The 23,970-nt window shown below is 37.0% G+C and overlaps 3 protein-coding genes across 4 annotated transcripts; 1 reads left to right on the top strand and 2 right to left on the bottom strand.

Annotated features, from left to right (window-relative positions):
• Positions 1-149: 149 nt before the first annotated feature.
• cldn15lb (claudin 15-like b) lies at positions 150-6,729 on the bottom strand. 2 transcript variants are annotated; one of them, XM_055197531.2, is made up of 6 exons: positions 6,576-6,729; positions 3,322-3,559; positions 1,587-1,751; positions 1,329-1,410; positions 921-1,034; positions 150-834 (listed from the first exon to the last, which is right to left on the bottom strand). In XM_055197531.2, the coding sequence occupies exons 2-6, from the start codon at positions 3,539-3,541 to the stop codon at positions 744-746; spliced, it is 672 nt and encodes a 223-aa protein (XP_055053506.1). In that variant the 5' UTR covers positions 3,542-3,559; positions 6,576-6,729; the 3' UTR covers positions 150-743. The 2 variants fall into 2 exon arrangements, with proteins under 2 accessions (XP_055053506.1, XP_055053507.1); XM_055197532.2 differs by lacking the exons at positions 3,322-3,559; positions 6,576-6,729 and adding an exon at positions 2,326-2,768.
• Positions 6,730-7,447: 718 nt separating this feature from the next.
• parlb (presenilin associated, rhomboid-like b) lies at positions 7,448-13,053 on the bottom strand. Its single transcript, XM_055197530.2, has 10 exons — positions 12,656-13,053; positions 11,901-12,102; positions 11,687-11,827; positions 11,248-11,296; positions 11,068-11,163; positions 8,576-8,725; positions 8,376-8,446; positions 8,196-8,297; positions 8,014-8,111; positions 7,448-7,922 (listed from the first exon to the last, which is right to left on the bottom strand). The coding sequence occupies exons 1-10, from the start codon at positions 12,727-12,729 to the stop codon at positions 7,808-7,810; spliced, it is 1,098 nt and encodes a 365-aa protein (XP_055053505.1). The 5' UTR covers positions 12,730-13,053; the 3' UTR covers positions 7,448-7,807.
• Positions 13,054-13,527: 474 nt separating this feature from the next.
• On the top strand, positions 13,528-22,929 carry LOC129438692 (nucleotidyltransferase MB21D2). The gene is made up of 2 exons (XM_055197528.2): positions 13,528-13,874; positions 19,413-22,929. The coding sequence occupies exons 1-2, from the start codon at positions 13,640-13,642 to the stop codon at positions 20,675-20,677; spliced, it is 1,500 nt and encodes a 499-aa protein (XP_055053503.2). The 5' UTR covers positions 13,528-13,639; the 3' UTR covers positions 20,678-22,929.
• Positions 22,930-23,970: the final 1,041 nt, after the last annotated feature.

Raw genomic sequence — 23,970 nt, 5'->3', positions numbered from 1 at the left:
GTCTGATACCAGGCACTGTTGCGCTTTTCAACCACATGGGGGAGCTGTAAGTCATTTTTACATGGAAACTACATAGTGTTGCTTTAAAAGAGTCTTGTGAAATGCCCCTTTTAAGAATCATATAAATGACACCATTAGACAGCACGAGCACGTGTTAGTGACTTCAGTTTATTTCCACAAATGAAAGAGCTTTTCAAAAAGCAAGAGTGTCAATGTAACATTCATATAACATATTAGTACAATTCATACAAACTTTACATGCTCTGGTGTAAAAAGCATTAAGATGCAAATAATAAAAATACAGTTTACAAGACCAAGCAAACCAATGGCACAAATGCTGAGTACAGAAACTCACAGAAACACAAAATTGAAATTTAAAACTTTACTGTTAACTTTAAAATATTAACTTTTGACCAGTAGGTGTCGCTGTCAACTAGTATTCTTGTTAATTGTGTCAGTGATATAGTGCTGACCTTTTAAGCTTATCTTGGGGTCACCAAATATCTAAATTGTTATTTCTGTGAGGTCGATTCAAAATGACGTAAATTTTAATACATGTTGGATAAACATTGTAAGCGTTGCAAAAATCGCCCTCAAATCTTCAGCACCTGTACATGGTGAAACACATCGAGCCCCCATATAAAAACCCCTTTGATAACACAAAATAATAAACCTAACATACACAGACCTTTAGTGTTTGGCCCTTAATAACAAAAAAGTATGAAAAACAATAAAGGACAGAGTTAGACATAAGCTTTTGAACTGCTGTGATCTGATGGAGCATCTGTTCTGTAGATCTTCTGTGGCTGTGAAGTGTAGTTATAACTGTAACCCCTGAGACAGAGAGAACGAGATTAAAATGTGTGAATAAAACATGAATTATGTTTACAGATCTCTGTTTCTGTTAAAGTGAGACTCACCGTGTTTGTGCTGGTGCTGGATTTGTCTTACAGGACGTACAGAGTAATCCACCACCCAGTATGACCAGTGCTGCTGCAGCCCAGCCCATATATAAACCACTGCCCAATTCAAACCTACAGAAAGAGAGAGAGCTTAGTAAACACTAGTAAGCAATATTCAATCTTCATTCACATCTTCTTTATAATTTGGGAACACTGTCAGATAAGAAGTACAAAAGCTGTCTTTGGACAGTACCCTTTAAAAAACAATATGCACCCTTTAGGAACCCTTAGGTACCCCAGTGACAGCGTTTGTACCTTTTTTTCTGAGTAATATCCACTGGTAATACAATAATACTTTGACATGTGTATTATAAATGTGTGTGTTTGTATATGATTGTGTAAATGTTAAATCTATTATATTGTCACCTTGTTCCCCCATAAAAAGGATTATTAAATTCCTGAACGACTCGGGCAGCGTACCACGATACAGCCACCAGAACACACACACCTGACAGACAGAGCAAACACACACGTTATTGTGCTGAACACACATAACATCACACTAACTCATTAACTCAGTTGTTGCATTCATGTCAACAACTGAAACTGAAATGAAGTGATGTATAGAAAAATTAGTTGATACAGAGGAAATGAAGGGATGTAAATTTGTGACATCACACACACCCGATAGGATGAACATCACTCCTGCACAGAGAGCCAATTTGCCTTTAGTGTACTCGGACGTACTGCCCAGTTTAGTGCACTTCAGTCCCAATAAAGAAAGAACGATGGAGAGCAAACCCAGAACTAAAGCGATTATCATCAGAGCCCGACACGCCTGAATGTATCCTAAAACACACACAACAGAAAATACACATTAATATAAAAGCATATGAAGTACAACGTAATGCAACACAAAATATAAGCATCTGTATTTTGTTTGCTACAGCACCTTTACAGAAAAGGATCACAGTATTTGGGTTTTGGACATAAATGTAGCATTGTAATATCTTTCTGAGCACCAGTATGGAGTCAATACCATTTTATTATTGGATATATGTTACAGTATACATGCGAATATGACATTTATGGTACGCTACAGTATTAAAATGGTAAAGATACAGTAGTCTGATATATATCAACTTGTCTTCTGGGTAAATTCAGATTGCATATTGAAATATACTGCCAGAAAAAATGGTGAAAAAGTGATCCCTAGTTACTGGGGTGGGTGGTACCCTTTCAAAAAGTTCACAATAGTACCGCAGAGGTACATATTGATACCAAAAAGTACATTAGTACTGCAAAGGTACATACAGTATTAGTACCAAATATCTGTAGGCCTTCCTAAATGATACAGTATTAGGATCTTTTTTAAGGGTATATTTGCTTTTTTCAATGTGTATGTATGGTGTGTATGTGTTACCATCCAGTGCAAGTAAAGACTGAAAGCTCCTGCAGTTGGAGATCCCGGTGCTGTCTTCAGCACACGACTGCCACAGATTCTGATACTGCCGTACAGATGTGATCACGCTGCCCGCGAACGACGACACGCGCCAAAAATCATTCGCCAACGCCATGGCCGTAAGCAGCCAACCCCCAATACACATCAAAAACCCCACTATCTCGGTCGCAGTAGACATGATTTACAAATCCCACGAATCCAAGGAATTCCAAAATTCCTTCCACCGACGTCTGTAAGTTTGTACGATACAATGACGAGAGACAATACAAAGACCAGTGTGTGTGAGATCTGTGTCAGTCTGTTTGTTTTATGCTCAGAACTTTAGTCAGAGTAATAAAACCATAAACCTTCGTCCTTCCTATACAGCACTGAAACACAATGTCTTGACAGAGGAAGCATCGTGCGATTTATAAAAGATAAGTTTGTCCTTGACCCTAAAAACTAAACGGACCGTCTACTAAACAGAGAACATCCAAATAAACTGGATTTAAACTTTCTTTTTGTGCTAGTCTGTGCAAAACTTGGCATCATGATGCTTTAAATGTCACAACATCATATGATATTTGCTATATATACAGATGTTCAAAGCCCTCTTTCAGTTCTGGTGTATGGTAGTTTTACCATTAAACTGGAATGGGTTTGGGGTATATCTGAAATGGATCTACCAAAACTGTACATTCAGTGTGTTTGAACTCTGTGGAGCTTTATGAGTTTTTATGGCACTATAGCTTCATTTTGTATTGTTTCTGAGGTAATCTGTATGACTAACACCCACATGCTTGCTCTATGAGTGTAAGTCACACCTGCTGTCCTCCTGTCGTGGGCCATAAAATGCAGACAGACTTTTGTGTGGATTATGTATTCCTTAGCAGTGAGAGATTTATAAAACTTAATGAATAAGACATTTCATTTTAGATTATTGAGAGATAGGAGATGAACTGCGTGTGTGTATCTCACCTGCAAGGCCCAGCACAGTTTTGAATCTCTGACACTGAATGGCTCCCATTGAGTTTGATGCACACGTGAGCCAAAGTCCTTCAAAATTTGAACTGCTAGTAATCACAGCGTCTGCATTACTGCTCGTTTTCCACAGAGCTGAGTTTGTGCTGCTGGACTCCAAACACCAGCCGACGACACCCAGAAACAAACCCATCACCTGAACCACCATAGACGCCATTGTGACGCAAAATCCAACCTGTGAGGAAAATCATATTTACTGAATCATTCACAAAAACAGCAGATACATATTTTAGTCAGAAACTATATACAATGCACTAAAGGTTTGTCTGTTTGCCAAACTCTCCAATTTTAATTTCTCTTCTTCTGCTATCAATTGGTTTGAGTCATACTTAACCGGTAGAACTTAATATTTTTCTGTGAACACCTATCGCTCATTAGCTCTTAATTTATGCACAGGGGTGCCACAAGGATCAATACTTGGCCCGCTTTTGTTTAGCCTATATATCAATAATTTGCCGTTAGTCTGCCCTGATATCAATACAATAATGTATGCGGATGACACTGTAATCTATGTGCATGCCAAGACAAAACATCTGGCTGCTGACAAACTGACTACAGCTATGGATCAGATTACAGGTTGCTAACTCCTTCTTGTCTAGCTATGCTGTAAATATGAATATAATTTTAATGCATTTATTTATATGCCTATTAACAACTGGCCGTGGACTACAGCTGGAAATTAGCTTTAGAGGCTAAAGCTGCTCCTTTTATGAAAGGAGACTGTCCACGATATACCAATAAACTAAACTAAACTGTTTCTTAGGTTCTTTGTTATATAAAGTTTTTACCTAGTGTTAACCATACTGAAATCTCAGATGTTAAATATTTGATGGTTTAAATACACTTGCAAAGTCTCTGTTAAAGTTGTTAAAGCATTTTTGCATTATTTCAAATAGTTAACTCTTTCTCCTCCATTGAGGAGTTATCTCGTCAATTAAGAGAGAATATTTGCATAAAAAAGTGTTCCTGATGAATTTTTATGTAAAAATACATATTCACTAGATAGCACTTACCCAATTTATGAAAAAAACTAAAGGCAAAACGTTATTTACTAATTTTAAACTCAGTGTATGTTTTGATAATCATTCTGAATCTGATCTCTAACAAAATTCCTTCACAAAAATGCAATTATTTCAACTTTTTGCTAGAAAAAAATATTTTTAAAGAAAAATGCCTTTTTAAGAGTTTAAAAGCAAAGAAAAAATATAGATAAGATGAAATTTTTTTCTTGTTTTGTTTGTCTGTTTGTTTATTGTTTGTTTGAAAGCAGAGGGTCTGTTCTTTCATTTGATATATTTGTATGTTTATACATTTTTAGGAGAACATTTTCCTGGAAGGCATTTTCTGAAACTTTTGTGAAAATGACAAAAAAATGCTGTGCAACTTTAAAAAATGGCTAGCGGGGAATAATTTAAGTAAGTGTAAATTTCAAAATTGTCACATCCATAATTAAGAAATTTCATGTCCATAATGTTTCCATGTTTTCTTCACTGTAAAAAATACTTTGTTGCCTTCAAATTTTTTGTTAAATCTACTCAGATTTACAAGTCATGTTAATAAAGATGAGTTGTCACAACTTATAAAATATAGTTGAGAAAAGTCAACTTAATTTTATAAGTTATAACAACTCACCTGTAGTTATAACAAGATAAAAATAGTAAGTTAAAATTACTTGTAAATCCGAGTTGATTCAACCAAAAATTTGATGGCAGCAAAGTATTTTTAACAGTGTATAAATACGCATACAAATATTAAAATATGTATAATCTGTTTTTTGAAGAGCCGTCCCTTCTCCATTTGTTAGGTATTATTGCTTCTGGTTTGTGCATTTTAATTCACAGAAATCCTACGAAGTTTGTTGTCTCCTGAAAACTTGTGTCCTTTTTTTGTCACCTCTATAACAAATGCATATTTACATTTAAGCATTTAACCAAAGCTTTTATCCAAAGTGACTTAAAAGGTTAGGAAACAATAAAGTGATATGTCAAAGGGAGGCAATAATACAAAAGGTGCTTTCCACTATTCCAAAACAATCCCTGTTGAGAAAAAGTTTTTTATTTACTAAAAAGATAAAAGAGATAGAAATGTGGTCAATATCTATCTATGTCAAGTATTTTTAGAATAGATAGCGATTGGTTTTTAATTATATTTCAAGTTTTTGCCCAAATGGTTTTCTACAAATTATACAAAAGACGGTTATCCAAGGACATCAGGCTGAAAACCCTTCATGGGTGTTCATACAAGAAGTTTTGTCAAATTCAAATCATTTACAACCAATAAAGCTGAATAAAAAAAAGATCATTTTATTGAATAATGTGATATTCCAAAGTGGTGACAACATCTCTGATGTGTGACGCAAGATCAGGATTCCCATCTTTTGTAATCATACATTTCTAATCTAACTAGTCCTAGTTTTTTGTACATTTGTCACCTTGAAATTTTTTTCAATCGCTTATCTGTAGGTGAATGACACAATAAACAGTTTAGTCCAACTAATGACATTGATTCTGATAAGCTATTTTGGTATTGCAGTTAAACTTACATTTTATTAATAAAATGACAGGGAGAAAAACAAAAACAACACAATTATAAAAGAGGAAAAAATAGATTTTCCTCATATTTCCATTTAAAATATATTGGGTCCCAGGATAGATTATACCTATTTTAGTGGGTCACGAAAGAAAAAGTTTAGGAAGGATTCCTGTTGGCGTTTCTATCATGAAAGAGTATCTCTCCTAAAAGATCTCAAATCAAAATTATATGATAATCAAATAATCATAAGACAAAATCCCTCTGGGAATAAAGATACACTTCATATTCAAATCATTTTAACATAAAAAAACAAATGTACTAACGTTTCGATGTTAACAAATGCTTTAGTTTGGAAAAAGGAATCTGATGAATATTTAATGTTTTAATCTATAAAAAATTGGTAACAAGAAGGTTTTATTTGTTAACATTAGTCGATGCATTAGCTAACATGAACTAACAAACTTCTACAGCATTTATAATATTAGTTTTAGTTAATGCACCATGAACGAACATGAATTGGCAGTAGCTAACATTTACAAATGAGTAAATGCTGAAATTTCTCAACTATATTAGCTAATGCATTTTTTTTAACAAATACAACATTGTAGTATTATTACATATAATCATTATATACACTATACAGAAATGATATCCCATACCTGTTTGGCACCTGATGGATGTGTGAGCTGATAATTAATGTGAATCTTCTTCTAATGTGAATTGTTGCCTGTGAAAGTGGATTTCTGTCCATATATAGGACGCAATGATGGGGCACAGGATTCACTGTGTTAATATTGGCTTTGGGTCATTAACCCTAAAAAAGGGCTCAGAAAAAAGAGGGAGAGATAGTGAGCTGGTCTCCTTGATCCTATTTTCGGATAAATCTCCATTGGTTTTCTGATCATCTGTGGATTCAGGGTCATTCGTCTGTTTCACACGACACAAACATAAACATCATAGCATGACAAATATAAACATAATTATAACATCAAATCATTAAATGATTTATTAATACACTGTAAATATTCTGCAGATTACTTTTAACTAATAAACCTTCATTGATACTCTTTCAGCAGGCATCCACAAAATCACACAGCTTGGTGAAATGATGGGTTATTAAATAACGACAAACTTGTGTCATATTAATGTTAAAACATAAAATAAAATAGTTTAATTTTGGAATGAGTCCTTGACATTTCTTTGTGTGATTCAAAGATAGCTAGTAAACAAGAAATGAGTCACAATGACTTCATATAAACACGAGGAAGTAAAAAACACAATGTTTAATGATCTGATATGACACCACAACTGCTATTGAACTTTGACCTTTCCCACAAAACGACACCGAAACACTTTTTCCTATGTGTGCGATGTATAATGCGTGTGTGTGTGTGTTATGGAGAAACCTGGTGAATCATTCACATCTGACAGGAGGTCAAAGTCTCTTCTGAACCGATGAAACTCCTGAAAATAAACAAAACTCTTACAACACACTTACAAACTTATAAACACTGAATTTAAGAGAGAGAGAGAGATTTTAAATAAGCATTTATTGTTCAAAATGACAAAGTTACAGACTATTTTCAACATTAAGATTTCTGTACATGGTATTGATGCCCGTTTCGGTTGTCACAGTCAAAAGATGCTGAAGCTCCGCCCCTCATTACGTTTGTCTATACTTGGATTTAAATTTAAACTTAGGGGGCGGAGCATAGTGACATCACAGTAACACTGCTGTTACTCAGTGTGACAACCGAAAGCGGATCTTGATCTGACAAACAACGTCTCTCATACACACACACATACACACTCAGCAGAGTATGAAAACAACACAATATGTGAGTGCGTGTGTGTCTTTCCTCCTCTGTGCGTCTACCCATAATGCATTGCTCTAAATCGAGCCGCTGCCACCTGTGCCCGGACCTCTCGTTCTAAAGTCATGCCATTTCTTCACCAATGGCTCTCTGTTCTTCCAAATAAGCTCATGGCCATAATTGATATACCATCTGAAGAAAGAAATAGAAAAATAATAATCAGATGCCAAAACGTCACATCACATTTACTGTATTAGTGTTAAAATGTGTGTATGTGACTCACATGCCAAATAAAGCCCCGCCTAAATGAGCTGCGTGATCAAAGAAACGCCATCCCAGAATCAATCCCGTTGTGTCCAAAGCAACAATGGCCTTAAGAGCCTGTTGGCAGAAGAAGATTCGGATGTAAAATTATTATTGTATGCATATACAAACTATCTCTTACACATAAACATACAAACTCACAATTCCAGCAGTGAAGGTGTACATGGGGAGGAAGATGATGGCCAGCTTGGCTTCCGGCATTTTGGTGCAAACCGCTGCTAGAACGGCCATGATGGCCCCTGACTGACACACATCACACACATATTTATTTATCACATTTATACTATGCAATGCTTAAAAATAATTTAGAAATGCACTTACCGCCCCCAGTGATGGACCTAACCGACCCGTCGCTGTTTTACTCAAATAACTGACGAATGTGGAAATCACACCTGTTGATAAACATTGACACAAATTAATATCTCAAATATTTACAAGCAGAAGAGGAAGCAGAAAACTTCCTCCACGCGCGCACGCACACACACACACACACACACACACACACACACACACACACACACCTGCAGACAGGTAAAGAGCCATGAACTGTTCTTTGCCCATCATGTTGATGATGCTCGATGAGAAACTCCACAACACGTACATGTTTGCAGCCATGTGAAACAAAGAGTAATGACTGAATGTGGACAGCAGCATGGGCCAACATAGCGTCTCTGAAACCAGATCACAATCCAGATTAAACAAAAAACATAAATTAGATTACATACTTTAAACACTTCACACTATTGTCAGATTTAATTCTTTATTGTTTTATAGGGGTGATAATTCGCCATACACACTAATATGAATCGCAAAGCCAATATTATACACAGCTCTTTCATGTATTATGGCTCTTTGATCAGGAGGAAATCCTTATCAATCTAAAATCACTGTGAGTTTAAGTCATTTATAACATGCATTTAAGAAAGCAACACTCGTCAAACATAATCATTATTAATATAAATATGCTTATCCTTCTGCGCTGCATATTTAGTTTCTGCACATGAGCGCCCTCTGGCATTTGGATTTAGCAGCATTTCACCGTAATTCATTGAGAATGAGAAGCATAGCAAGCAGAATTGCATGATGTATCATTACACCCCTACTGTTTTAATTGCATTCTAATTGTAAGTCATACCCTTTATTGACAAACTTTATAATGTCTATTTTTTAGGAATAAACTAAATAAAAATGATGGTAAAATGATAATATGATAAAAATGACCTTTATCCATGTGATAAAGGTGTTGAATCTGACACAGATTGTATCCCATTTAAATGAAACTTAAAGGCTAATTTGAATGCATTATAAAATAACTAATCCTATAGAAGATTCTAGGAGTGCACTGAAAAGAAAATTATTGTCCGAAGCCGAAAAAAATGAAAAAGTCAGCCGAAAGGCAGAATCATTTTCATTTTGCCAATTTTCTCACCATTGCACAAGTTACATACAGATGTCCTTTTTACTGGATTTATTTACTATATTTTGTAACATTACAGCAGTCATTATATGGCCTTACGCCTGGTCACTTCTCTGATCAGATAGCTATAGATAGACTTGTTAAAACTGTTCCATCTACATTCGACCACATAAACGAGTCTTGGCTAAACGGATGGGTGATTCTCACGAAACCATTGAAACACCACAGCACTAATGATTTTAGCTTTAAAATGTGTAATATAGTAACATTAAAAAGCATCAGAATTAACACAATACTGTGTTCCACCTTGCACAATGTGTGATTTCAACATAAGAATTTATAATTGGAAATTTTATCTCATTTTCTGCTGAAATTCTCATTACCGCAATGTGTCCAGCTGTGTTTGAACATGCGTTATGTTGTAATTTAATCAAATTAACACAAAAATATTAAGAAAAAAAATAAATGGATGTTTTGCTAGACTACTTTAGATGACAGAAAAAATATTTACTGAATATTCATGTATAATAATAATGAAGAAAAATTAGGAAAATGATGTGTCCATGCCTTATGTTCTCATCCTCCGCAACACTTTTTGAGAACAGTTTAAGCATACATACAGAATTTTAATAAAGTTTGATTTTGAGTGATCAAGCACATGGACCAGTTACTTCAAGATGGCTACCAGGTAAGATCATTTTTTTACAGTTAATTTGAAATATTGTCTTGTCAGAATGCTTACACAACATTTTGATTATCATTACCGCAACAGATGTTTATTAAATGTTAATTTAATTAATAGAAGCATAATACTTTGATTTTAAATGCATGTGCAGAATCTCAAAACTATGTTCTTTCAGGTTTGTCATGTCATTTTGAAAATATGTCAGTGTTGATGTTTTCTGACTGTTGCGGTAATGAGATTTTTTAGGACTAATTTTTTAAATTGTTACAAAAAGTGTTAAATGATAAGTAAAAGTTTTTAAATTAATGTTCCCATTTACTCCAGACTTTGTTTTTCAATGTGTGGTGGAAAAAAAGTACATTTAAGCAATTTTTAAATTTTCATGCTTGACATTTTTAAAACCAAGTTTTCGTGATAATCACCCAGATATTAATCCGATCTTCTATTCCCCCGCAAAATGCAAATAACCTATTCAATACTCTGCCTAAAGACACTTGCAACAACTCTTACTGTGGGTTTACACCAGACACGAGTTTAAAGATTTGCGGTAGTAGATTTCATACAAAGTTAATGCAAAGACGCGATCAGATGCGTCCTTGCTTGAAGCGATGCCTCAAAGCGTATTCGTCCAAGTTGAAAATATTGACCTCGAGCAAAAAATAACGCGTAACGCGATGCCCCGCATTTGGTGTGTACTCAGCATTATGGTGCATTCACACCAGACGCATTAGAAGCTGTTTGCTGCATTTAGGCGTCTCTCACTCATAGGCGCCATTAAAGTCCCCATTATTCGGTCAAATTTATTCGGCCTTTTCACTGTTTCTCGGTTGTCAAAAATTGTGTGCATCCCAAGAAGATTCCCAATTAAAATCCACATGTTATGAAAGATACACAAAAGGATAAATACTCACTGGAGGCGGGGTTTGATGTGAAGTACTTGAGCATTGAACGCTGCAGAGATGGAATCCTCCAACAACAAAACACCAACGCGTTCGCTGCAATGATGCCTGAGAGAAACAGAGAGAATATAATTATTTGAGTACACCAACTAGATGTTTGAATATTAAGATGTTTGTGTATTACACACTGACCCGTGACTGTTTTTTGTCCTTCACTTAAACTGTTCCACCATTGGTTCACCTGCAGACCACCACATGTGCATTAGCACCGATCAGCACAGCAAAACAGTTAAGACGTTTCAACAGCATTTATGCTATATACATATAACTGCATGACTATCTGTGGGCAGGACTTCACTGCTCTCATGTGTAAATAACAATGAAAAAACAGGACCAAAGGAAACTATCACTATCTAAGGACTGATCCAACAAGCACATAAAAATCCTGTGATGTCCCACCACATCATGAAGCCTTTATACATGTGCAATACACAACTGACTCTTCATATTTACTTTTACATTGCTGTATATCTGTACTACTAGTGTAACAATATTTTATTGATGAAACATTATAAATACAGAGTGCAAAGAAGCTCATTCTGAATCAAGACATATATACTTTCCCACACACCTGTTTGCGTAAGTCTCCTTGTTTCTGTGGCCGTATCTTTTCCAGCCAATCCGCTTTGACCTCGTCGAAATAACTCTGTACCCGAGATTTTAAACTTTCGTACTGCCATATCGCCGCACCACCGAATGAACAACCTGTAAACTGAGCTGGTGTTATTATCACACATTTTTACACTGTTGGTGGCAAAATCAGAAAACATTATATGTATACCTACCCCTACAGTAAAGACGAACGGTTTAACCAGCCTGCCAAACGATCTGCTGGATCTTTGTGGAGCTGGCGGCTCCGGCAGTGGATCCACGGCCTTCTTGAGTACAACTTCATGCTGCTCCGCTTCTTCGGCCAGACCCTTATTTGGCTCCGCCTTCTTTGCAACCTTTCGAAAGCCACACCTCTGCTGGGTCTGGAGGGTAAATCTACATGGAGAGCAACAACAACCATAAGTAGGCTACAGTGTAAAATAATGCATTCATAGTGATTTGTAATGGGTTATATGGAGAGCATTCAACAGCTTTCCTTTCATTTATGATGACATCTTTTAATAAACAATTACTTTGAGAGAATATAAAGACAACACTGTTAGTAAGATGTTAAAAATCACACAGTAAAATTCAATATTCAGCAGGACTTTCATCCATTAAGAAATAACTGAATCAACATGATCGTGAATATGTCACCAATTTTATTTTATTTTATAAGTACTATTTATCAAAAACAAGTCCATTTTCATTACATCTATAATCGTGACACATTGTTTACATACACAAACAAAATAGCTTTATATCATTAAATGCTGTCACATATGGAGCTTCCGATACTCCATGTTTATTAACGTTATATGACTTCAAATGAACTAAATCCAGTAAGTCAAAACATGACTTCATAAGCTTATTAAAGCCATTAATCCTCATGTCAGTGCATCGGACAGACTGATCCTAGGTGCTCAGTAAACACACAATGTTTTATTACCTGCTCCTTAGATTTTGTGTTATTGTAACCTCTTCAGATAGCCATCTGAACACTGCGCCCCTCACCGCCATCATCACTGCGACCCCGGTGACGATCACATGCGTCTGCTGCTTCCGCTTCCGACACAGACCCCGCCCACAGCGGCTCCTGTTGGAAGAGAACCAGAGAGAACTCCGCCCTCACAGCGAACCCCGCCCACAACGGTCCGCTGAATAAAGACCCCGCCCACAACTGACCTTGCTGGAAGAAAACCCCGCCCACAGCGGCCCCTGCTGGAGGAGGACTGGCACAGCATCTCATAGACTTCCATTGTATCCATAACATAGTAATAATAATATATAACCAGTGTTTACCACAAAACTTCATGCAACCCTGCTAGCATGACTAAATTTACAGTAACATATACCAGTCATCCATATTACATGCAACATATAAAAATATATGAGACTTTTAAATATATATATATATATATATATATATATAAACATAAATACAATTTTTTGTGATGAATATTTATTATATTTATTTATTATACTTTATGCATAGGCTATTACTAGTTATACTTTAAATTGTATTTATAATAAATTCGTTTATAATATAACTGTTAATTATATTAATAATGTAATGTTTATGTATCAAGGAAAATATTATTTTAAAAATGTATTAAAATATTTTACATTTAAACGTGTTACTTGACTTATTATACGTATTTCTAAGTTTATTTGATTTATTTTAATATTTAAGCCTACTTATAATTCACATTTTGTATACCGTTGTTTTATATTATGTTACGTAACGTTTTATATGTTAAATGTATGTATTTGGCAGGTTTGTTTAAATACGTAATTTAATTCATTGGCATGTTTGCGGCATGCTTTGCTTTTATGTTTTCAGGGAGTGTTTCTTCTGAGGTAAATCCCTGAGCCCCACCGCCCAGTGTCCCGTACAGCGCGTGCGCTCCGGTTCCATCGTCTCCTCGCGAACATGGCGGCGCCTGGGCTCTCCAGCCGGGCCGGATCAGCTGGCAGCAGTCCCACCGCCACACCAAACAGCACCAAACCCGCCCCGCGCCACCCCGAGCTGGACTTCAGGTCCGGTACCAGGATCGAGGATCTCAACCGACTGATCGCCGAATTCACCAAGCACGAGCAGCGGGAGTATGACGACCAGCGCGCGCTGGAGATCCATACGGCCAAGGATTTCATCTTCTCAATGCTCGGTGAGAAACAAACACGAGATGATACATTGTAACGAGAAAGATGCTCATGCATTAGAGAAAACAATGTAACAGTCCGTGCATGAGATGCATCACATCTGAAAGTCTTGCAGGTTTAGTTGCTTCTCTTTGTGAAGCGCTTCAGTTTGTGTTGTGCAGTTTCAACGCCCTCAACTCATGCATGTGATTTATTACATAAGCTAAACTGGGTGCTGTTTAATGAATCCATTATCCAAAAGTAAATCCTGACATCATTTAATATCCAAAACTGTATGATATTTATTTTATGTGAGCACAAATGGAGATGGTTTTGTAGCTGAAGAAGAGGATTTACTTACAAATACATCTGTGAGGTATTAAGGTTGCCAAAGAATGCATTGAAATAATGTTAAATTGTTCTCTGATATAGAAGGTATGTGGCTTTATTAAGTGCAAAAAATGTTCAGAGATGGTTTTACGCATTCATTTACAACCCTAGGATTTGCCCTCACAATGAAATGGTCTATTATTACCTTATTTAAAGGGTCTTGAATAATAATGTTGAGCTTTGCTCTGATTGGCTGTTTCACAAAACATCTGCTCCAGTAGCTCTGTGTGTGTAAACAGACCTCATGTTTGAGCTTGTATCAGATGAACATACAGATTTTAAGGGATTATCAATTGTTTGGAAATTGTTAATGGATGTTTATGTTGTTGTTTTTTTCATTATAAGCCTGCACAACTTAAGTGTAACGTCAATAGTAGAACTTCAGCCTAAACGTTAGCATATAGCGCTAACTTAGCAGTCGCAACTTTGTTTTTAGCATTCAAAGTTTAATATCCAAAACTTTTTGATATTTATCATAGGGATGGGACGGTGTGAAAATTTCATATCATGATTATAGTGACCAAAGTTATCACGGTTATAAATATTGTTAAAATGAGATGGAAATGTTCAAAAAGAACTGATACACACACTGAAAACATTTGAACAAGTTTTATTTTTGAAATAACAAATACATTTTTCATGTCCCTGAAATTATTTCTGTGGTAAAAAATAAATAAATCTGTCTAATAAGTTTACCGTGAATGAATACAATACATTATCCCTTAAATGCCTTCTTGTGAAAAACACTATATTGCATGTGCGCGCCTGCGTCAAACTGATTCTGTCTGGACAGGATTTACCGCAAGTTTTAAAATCACGGTTATCAAACATGGTTGTAATGATAATCAAATTTTAATCGATAATACTAACCATCAGGACATTTTATCGTGGTTAATCGTGAAATCGTCCTATCCCTAATTTGTAATCATGTGAGCACAAATGGAGATGCTTTTAAAGCTGAAGTAGAGGATTTACTTACATTTTTGAAAACCATTGTAATATGCATATTGCATATTTAAATAAATACATTTAATTATTCAATAATATTAACTTTCTTGCACCTTTACATCAGTTTAGTTTAAGTTTTTTATTTATTAAGCACATTTGAAACAACAAAAAATTATACCGAAGTGTTGTACAAGTAATATGAAACAAAACAAATGCAGTTTGACAAATTACAATTTTACACCCTCAGGTTGAATTTAAAGCCAAGCAATGAAAATGGGTCTTAAGTGAGGATTTAAACATAGTAAGGATAAAGTCCAGTCGCATACCTTGTTTTTTTAGTTTGTGTATGTTCGTTATATCATATTATTTTGTGTGAAATTTGTATAACTGTGAAATCATGCATTCTCATAATTTGCATATAAGGGTGATTCTCACGAAAACTTGGTTTTAAACATGTCAAGCATGAAAATGTAAAAATTGCTTAAATTTACTTTTTTTGCCACCAGACATTGAAAAACAAAGTCTGGAGTAAATGGGAACATTAATTTAAAAACTTTTACTTATCATTTAACACTTTTTGTAACATAATTTAAAAAATTAGTCCTAAAAAATCTCATTACCGCAACAGTCAGAAAACATCAACACTGACATATTTTCAAAATGACATGACAAACCTGAAAGAACATAATTGAGATTCTGCACATGCATTTAAAATCAAAGTATTATGCTTCTGTTAATTAAATTAACATTTAATAAGCATCTGTTGCGGTAATGATAATCAAAATGTCGTGTAAGCATTCTGACAAGACAATATTTCAAATTAACTGTAAAAAAATGATCTTACCTGGTAGCCATCTTGAAGTAACTGGTCCATGTGCTTGGTCACTCAAAATAAAACTTTATTAAAATTCTGTATGTGTGCTTAAACTGTTCTCAAAAAGTGTTGCGGAGGATGAGAACATCAGGCATGGACACATCATTTTCCTAATTTTTCTTCATTATTATTATACATGAATATTCAGTAAATATTTTTTCTGTCATCTAAAGTAGTCTAGCAAAACATCAAATTTTTTTTCTTAATTTTTTTGTGTTAATTTGATTAAATTACAACATAACGCATGTTCAAACACAGCCAGACACATTGCGGTAATGAGAATTTCAGCAGAAATGAGATAAAATTTCCAATTATAAATTCTTATGTTGAAATCACACGTTGTGCAAGGTAGAACACAGTATTGTGTTAATTCTGATGCTTTTTAATGTTACTATATTACACATTTTAAAGCTAAAATCATTAGTGCCGTCGTGTTTCAATGGTTTCATGAGAATCACCCATAAATAGCACGCAGTGTGAAAAGTCGTGCAATACGGCAATTTCCAATTTTGCATGCATATGATACGCCAGTCCTTCCCGTTCACCTAATACGGTGCATCTTTTCATGTCATGTTATGTATTGGTTTCACTTTTTTCTCGCTTGGGTTTGGGGCTCGACCATGGTTTAAAAATAGACAAAAACATGGAGATACCTATATATTAAATGACATCCTAAAGCAAATCGCAAAACTTAGTAAACTTGTATTGCACAACATTTTACACTGCGTGCTATTTATACGCACTTCATGAGAATAGGTTGGTGAAATTGGATTAGAAGATGACGTTTGTGTTGATTCTTGGGTGACATCTTTTCATTTCTGCTTGTGTGGTGTGATTGTGAAATGACATCATTGCAAAACAGAGCATTTTTCTCCTTACTGTACATGCACACTTTTTAGAGAAGTGTTGACAAACAGATTTGTCACATCATGAGTTTAGTGAACAGGAAGAGTTCTTCAGAATAGAGATAGATGTCCAAACACATGAGTTCAGGAAGAGGCAGTGATCGCACCCTCCGGGTAAAACAGTGATGCAGAGATGAGCTTCTCCTCCGAGTCTCTATCTCACACACAGACATACATCATGTGTTCAGTCAGCCGTGTAGCCGCATACTCTACATCCACATCAACGTGTGTTTGTTAACCTTAGTCATGCTCAGATTTAAAATGCAAGCCATTGGTTAAAGATGTGTCGCTCAAACAGATAGAAAATGAGAAATCACACATTTCACCTTTAGTTTTAAAAGCAGGCAGGGGCTGGGTGTGCAAATCTGAATCAGTTTTCTCCAGATGCAGGTTTTGTGTGGTCATCAAGGTGTAATGCTGAATATGAAAAGTGTGGTTTCACAACACGCATACAAACAGAGTCAGTCATTTGTTTTTGTGTTTCTGTCTCTATAGAGTTTTTTTCTGCTGCTGTTGGATGTTTTAATTACCCACGAGTCTCTCGCTGGCACGTGAATGCTCGTTCATGGAGTTCAATTTGGGAATAGGGATTATTTTGTTCATGTCTCTGTCTCTACAGGCCTTTGGCTAATCATCGCTGTATTTATGTCATAGGTGTTTGTTTGGATACTACTGAATTATTTTGGTTGCACAGAGAGTGGAGGCTGTGGCTTGCCCGTCCGAATTACGCTAAGCTGTTAGCATCTTCTGAATCAGAAATGCTTTGTTTCTATAGCAATGCTCACAATAAAATTTTAGGGCTGCACGTCGAAGGAAAATTTGTGTAGCTTGCTAAATAATGTGATGTGCGATACTATACTATTTTAAGGTTGTTTTATAATATATTTAAAAACTGCCTTTAAGACTTGGTGGTACCCATATATACACCAGCAGTGTACATTTACAATGATGATTTTGCTAAGCAGTCTTTGTAATCTTTCTGCTATCTGCATTGACCTAAAAATATTCATAACTTTTTTTAAGTAATAAAATGATGGTTATTGCAAACCATTGTGATATTGCACATTTGCGGTATTTCAATTTATCTTGCAGCTCCTACCAAAATGCATGTATGTTCAAAAATGTATTAAAAGTGAAGTGTTTGATATTTTTGGATGTAGACCAATTTAAAGTCCGTGCAAAGTAATTTCAAAGATTTTTTTTTGTGACACATTATAAATGTTAACTAAAACATCTTACAAAGACTTTGAACTATGCGTGAACTATGTAGTTCTGAATTGTGGAGTTACACCGTTAAACAGTTTTTCCTCATTTCTGTATTCAGGATTATTTGGGCGGGGCTAAAACGGTGGCTCGATGATGCACTGGAGCCACCGAGCATGGCCTCGCCCCTAAAACAATAGCAAGCATCCATTAAGTTGTAGCAGTATTTGACAATTGAGAGAAACCGGCAGCTTGCCCATGAGTTGGTGTGGTTTTAGCGCAGACAGCAGACACGCCCCCAGCATTTGAGAGCAGAGAATTGTTAACGCCGTTAAACAGTTTTTCCTAATTTCTGTATTCAGGGTTATTTGGGCGGGGCTAAAACGGTGGCTCGATGATGCACTGGAGCCACCGAGCATGGCCCCGCCCCTAAAACAATAGCAAGCATCCATTAAGTTGTAGCAGTATTTGACAATTGAGAGAAACCGGCAGCTTGCCCATGAGTGGGTGTGGTTTTAGCGCAGACAGCGGACACGCCCCCAGCATTTGAGAGCAGAGAATTGTTAACGCCGTTAAACAGTTTTTCCTCATTTCTGTATTCAGGGTTATTTGGGCGGGGCTAAAACGGTGGCTCGATGATGCACTGAAGCCACCGAGCGTTATTTAACAAGTGCAGAGAAACCGACAGCTTGCCCATGAATGGGTGTGGTTTTGGCACAGACAGCGGACACAACCCCAGTGTTTGAGAGCTGAGAATCCTGCCTGTTTTTCCAAGATTTTGATAACTTATTTATGTACTTGCCGGGTTTTTTTATAATTCAAATTTGGCTGGGTGGTTAATATCACATTTTTCTGTGGTGTCACAAATTGAGGACCCCATACACAGACTTCAATGTTCAAAGTCATTTATAGACAAACTGTTCATAGGTTGATTTCAAAAAAGTGTAAACAAACACTGCGACTCTGTGGTTTGTAAAACATTTCTGTTTGATTGAGCATCTCCATGAACATTGGCACAGTTATTGGTGTGAGTTTGGAAGGAAGTTATTCATTTTTCAGTTCAGTGTGGTGATACTACTGACATATAGTCTGACTGCACCTCAAAATTTTCTCAAAAAGTGCACTTTTTAATAATGCAAGGACATTGCACCTTGTAGTTATTTTCTTTAAGCATTTTTTAATTTAGATGCACCAATCAACCCCGCAGTTTTTTGCCCCTAATGTGATGTCATTTCCTGTTTCAGGCATGGTGCAAAAGCTGGACCAGAAACTTCCGGTTGCCAATGAGTACCTGCTGTTGTCAGGCGGGGTACGAGAAGGAGTTGTGGACATGGATCTGGATGAGTTGACCGTGTATGCTCGAGGGGCGGATTACGACATGGACTTCACGCTGCTTGTCCCCGCGCTGAAACTTCATGACCGAAACCAACCGGTGACGCTGGACATGCGACACTCAGCGCTGTGCCACTCCTGGCTCAGCTTGCGCTTGTTTGACGAGGTAACCATCAACAAGTGGAAGGACTGCTGCACCGTAGTCGACCACATTAACAGTGCCACCAACTACTTCTTTTCACCCACCCTAGTGGCCGACTGGTTTTACGAGTCCATCAGCATGGTTCTCGGAGAGATCCAAAAGAAACAGCAACGCGGTGTGCCACGGGTAGAGAAGGTGGAGCGTAACGGGACGGTTATTTCCATTATTTTGGGCGTCGGGGGAAGTCGAATGTTGTACGACGTTGTCCCGGTGGTGTCTTTTAAAGGTTGGCCCGCGGTTGCACAGAGCTGGCTGATGGAAAACCATTTCTGGGATGGGAAGATCACGGAGGAGGAGGTGATCAGCGGGTTTTATTTGCTTCCTGCTTGTTCTTCCACGGGCCAGAAGGAAAACGAGTGGCGCTTGTCATTTGCGCGCAGTGAGGTGCAGCTGAAAAAATGCATCTCTTCCAGTTTAATGCAAGCGTACCAGGCCTGTAAAGCTCTGATCATCAAGCTTTTGTCTCGGCCCAAAGCCATCAGCCCGTACCACCTGCGCTCGCTGATGCTGTGGTCCTGCGACCGCCTGCCGCACGCGTACCTTGGACAGGAAGACTACGCCGCTCACTTCCTGCTGGGGTTGATCGATGACTTGCAGCACTGCCTGGTGAATAAATCCTGCCCCAATTACTTCATCCCACAATGCAACATGTTTGAGCATTTGAGCGACGACACTGTCATGCTGCACGCACGCAAGCTGTCGTCCGTGCGCACCGACCCTGCCGAACACTTGCGGAGCGCCATCGAACATGCCAAGGCTGCGTCTCGCCTCACACTGGAGCTGCAGTGGCGTGGCGGAGGTTCAAACCTCCCGTCTCCGCTCTCCGACCCCGGTGCCGACCAGCAACCAGACGACCGGCTAGCCAAGAAACTACAGCAGCTGGTCACGGAGAATCCTGGGAAGTCCATCTCTGTTTTTATCAACCCAGACGACGTCACGCGACCTCACTTTCGCATCGATGACAAGTTCTTTTGAAGCCACGCCCTCCCTGACTCTTATTTGGGTGCCGACCCTTAATTTGCTCTTTGTGGCCCCTGAAGGGTTTCAGATATATTGCAAGCACACTGCAGTATATCACCCGGTAACGCAGGAGATGGACATGAGATTGAGACTACTGAATGTGTATATCATGTAAGAAAGAGACACAATCCTGTTTTATTGCTGCCAGGTTAGTTAAGTTTGCGTATTTGTTCCTCTCCGGTATGGATGCAAGTCATTGCTGATTTTACTGGAAAGAAAGAGATCGACCAAGATAGCGTTCAGAGGAAGGAAGAGTTGTGGAAAACAGGAAAGCCGTATATCCGTTCAGAAGTGCAATTAGACAGAATGTGTTTATACACTGTTGCTTTATTTGTATGATCACCCTGTAACATTATACTGTAAACACGTTGTGTTAGACGTCACACCTCACTAACTTTTTTAATACACACACACAAACACACTGAATATATCTTGTGTGCAGCCTATTTCACAATCCGCTGCAGAAAACAAATCACATGTTAGCATCAAATCAAAGAAAAAACTGAGGATTTGATTGGAACTTATATTTAGGACTCAAAGACTTTTTTGCATTGTGACATTGTGTTAATTGTAATAAGCATACACTTTTTTCAATTAATGTGCCCAAATAATTGTAAAAAAAGATGATAAATTAAAGGGATAGTTCATCCAAAATTAAAAGTTGTGATTTTCTAGGCAGATATGGCCAGGAACTATACTCTCATTCTGGCGTAATAATCAAGGACTTTGCTGCCGTAACATGGCTGTAGGATGCGCAATGATATTACGCAGTGCCTGAAAATTGTCCCCTACTATTGAAAGTTACTAAGGGGAATATATTTGGGTCCCCTTAGTTACTGTAAAAATCAAATGTTTAACTTTAGTGGAGCTGGAAAATGAGCATATTTTCCAAAAAGTGGAGTGTCCCTTTAATGTTAAAGTGCAAAAATATAAAGTGATGTTAAGTCTTAAAATTTTGTGACGCTCACTGGATTTTTGAAACTCAAGTGTCAAACAATTTGAATATTTTATTTCCTTGTGATTTTAATATATATTTATATGCTGCTAAAAATAATACGCTATTAAAGGGACAGTTCGGCCAAAAATCATATTGAACCCATGATTTGCTGGCCCTCGGGCCATTCGCGATTTATATGTCCATAATTTTTCAGAAGATTACATTTTTTGATATTTTAGAAAATGCTGTAGCTCTTCCAATTTTTACAATGTATGTATATGGGGTCCATATACATATACAAGCCCAAAGATTGTGCATCCATCCTTCACAAAAGAGACATCTAAGCATTTCCTGAAGCTAGTTATTTTAATTTGTAAAGTTTTAAATATGGATATTTCTATGACAAAACCGCATGGATTACCATCAGGAGGCCTTTGGTGGCCCCTGGAGCCGTTTGGATTACTTTTGTGAAAGATGGATGTACAATCTTTGGCCTTGAAGGAAGTGGACCCCATATTTATACATAAAACTAAAAATGTTACGTCTGAAAATTGTGGACATGTGCATCTCGGATGGCTTGAGGGTGAGTAAATCATGGGTTTAGTTTCAGTTTTGTCCTAACTATCCCTTTAAATGTTTGTTTTGCTAATTATTTTAAAGAGTAGTTTGATTATTATTTGCCATGAAACGTGCATTGTGACTGTGTACATACTGCTGTAAGTAACCCTGACCAATCCAAATGACCGATTTATCAGCATCAACCAATCACGTGATGTATTCTCCTCTATTTATTGACACATGCAAATCTTTTGACCAATCCAAATGACCGATCGTCAGCATCAACCAATCACGTGATGTATGCTCCTCTATTTATTGACACATGCAAATCTTTGCATGTGATTGGTGACAGATCGAACTGACCAAACAGAGTCTTTAAGCTCTACAGGGACCAATCGTAATGCCTTACCACTGAACTCAACCACTGGGATGTTTTTATTCTGATCATGGAAATGTTTGCAGCCCCTCTGTGCATTTCTCTTTATATCCGAATCAGGACGCGCTGTAGGCTTTACCAGGATCACACCATGTGTATCTGTTCATATCAAGATTGTATGTAAATGTTAGCCGTATGAAATGAGTTCTCTGTTTACACACATGCTTGATAAACATGCCAGCAAGATAATGTATGTGCTAAAGATCAGTGTTGCATTTTAAACTTGTGTTTGATAAATAAAGTTGTACAGAATAACAGAATTTTCAAATAATTTTTGTGCAATTTTGTTAAAAACAGAAAAACTTCTTAATACTGTTGTCATTACAAGTTTAAATTTGGTTCAAATGGAAATGAGAAATGATAAAAGTGAACGAGAAACTGCAGTGTTATTGTATATATTCACTTTAAGTGCTCCTAGTTGAAGAATAACACATTTATATTTTGTTGTCGATGAATAAGAAACATTAATGTCCCTCTGACCTTCATCTTGTTTCTACAATACAGCAATTCTTAGTTAGCGAGCATTGTCAGGTATCATAACCCACGGCTCGTACAGGGACCGTCAGCTAAATGTTCGCTTTTCTCCTGTGTATTAAACTCAGTGATGCTGTAAGAGATGATGAAGCGTTACAGTCAGGAGCTTTGCTCTGTTTCTAATATTAGTTTCGGTGTGATGACAGGTGCGCTAATCAGCAAATGTGCTGTGAGAGATTTTGCAAAGGTGTGCGTGTGTAAATGCTGACATGCATAGCTATACAATGAAATGTTATTTTTTAAAGGACTGCTTATGAAGATGTGTGTGTGTGTAAATGCTGAGGCCTGTTGTTATATCCATCTGACCTGTGGTAAGCTGTAGTTTATCTTGCTCACCACTGTAAGTAAATTTTGCTTAAACAGCTGAATACCAAAATAATCCAGCTTGAGGTTATATTTATGTGTGTGTGTAAGCTTTTATAGTCCATGCCAGGTTATTTTTGTTTCCTGCCGCCTAAGCACCTGTCTTCCCACCTGCGATGTGTGTGTGTGAGAGAGCAAGAGAGAGAGAGGGGTTTGAACATGTTAACCTTAGGTGAACCTCAGCAGTAGGCGATGTCATCAGGTTTATATTCAGAATAAGGGCTAACCCAACCAAAGAGCAGGTGAACCCTGAAATAAAAATGTCAAAATACCCTTATGCCCTTATATAAAGCTTTATTAAAACCACTGATATAGAGAACTATTGTGTCATGTAGAGTATATGACTGCTTTTATGTCTTCTCTTATCTTACACTCTCAAATTATAAGGTACAAAGGTTGTCGCTGGGGGGGGGGTGCCCT

The sequence above is a fragment of the Misgurnus anguillicaudatus genome, chromosome 24 (assembly GCF_027580225.2).
Source record: "Misgurnus anguillicaudatus chromosome 24, ASM2758022v2, whole genome shotgun sequence".
Taxonomy (NCBI): domain Eukaryota; kingdom Metazoa; phylum Chordata; class Actinopteri; order Cypriniformes; family Cobitidae; genus Misgurnus; species Misgurnus anguillicaudatus.
Note: the sequence above shows the minus strand (reverse complement) of the source record. Positions and strands in the feature narration are given on the sequence as shown.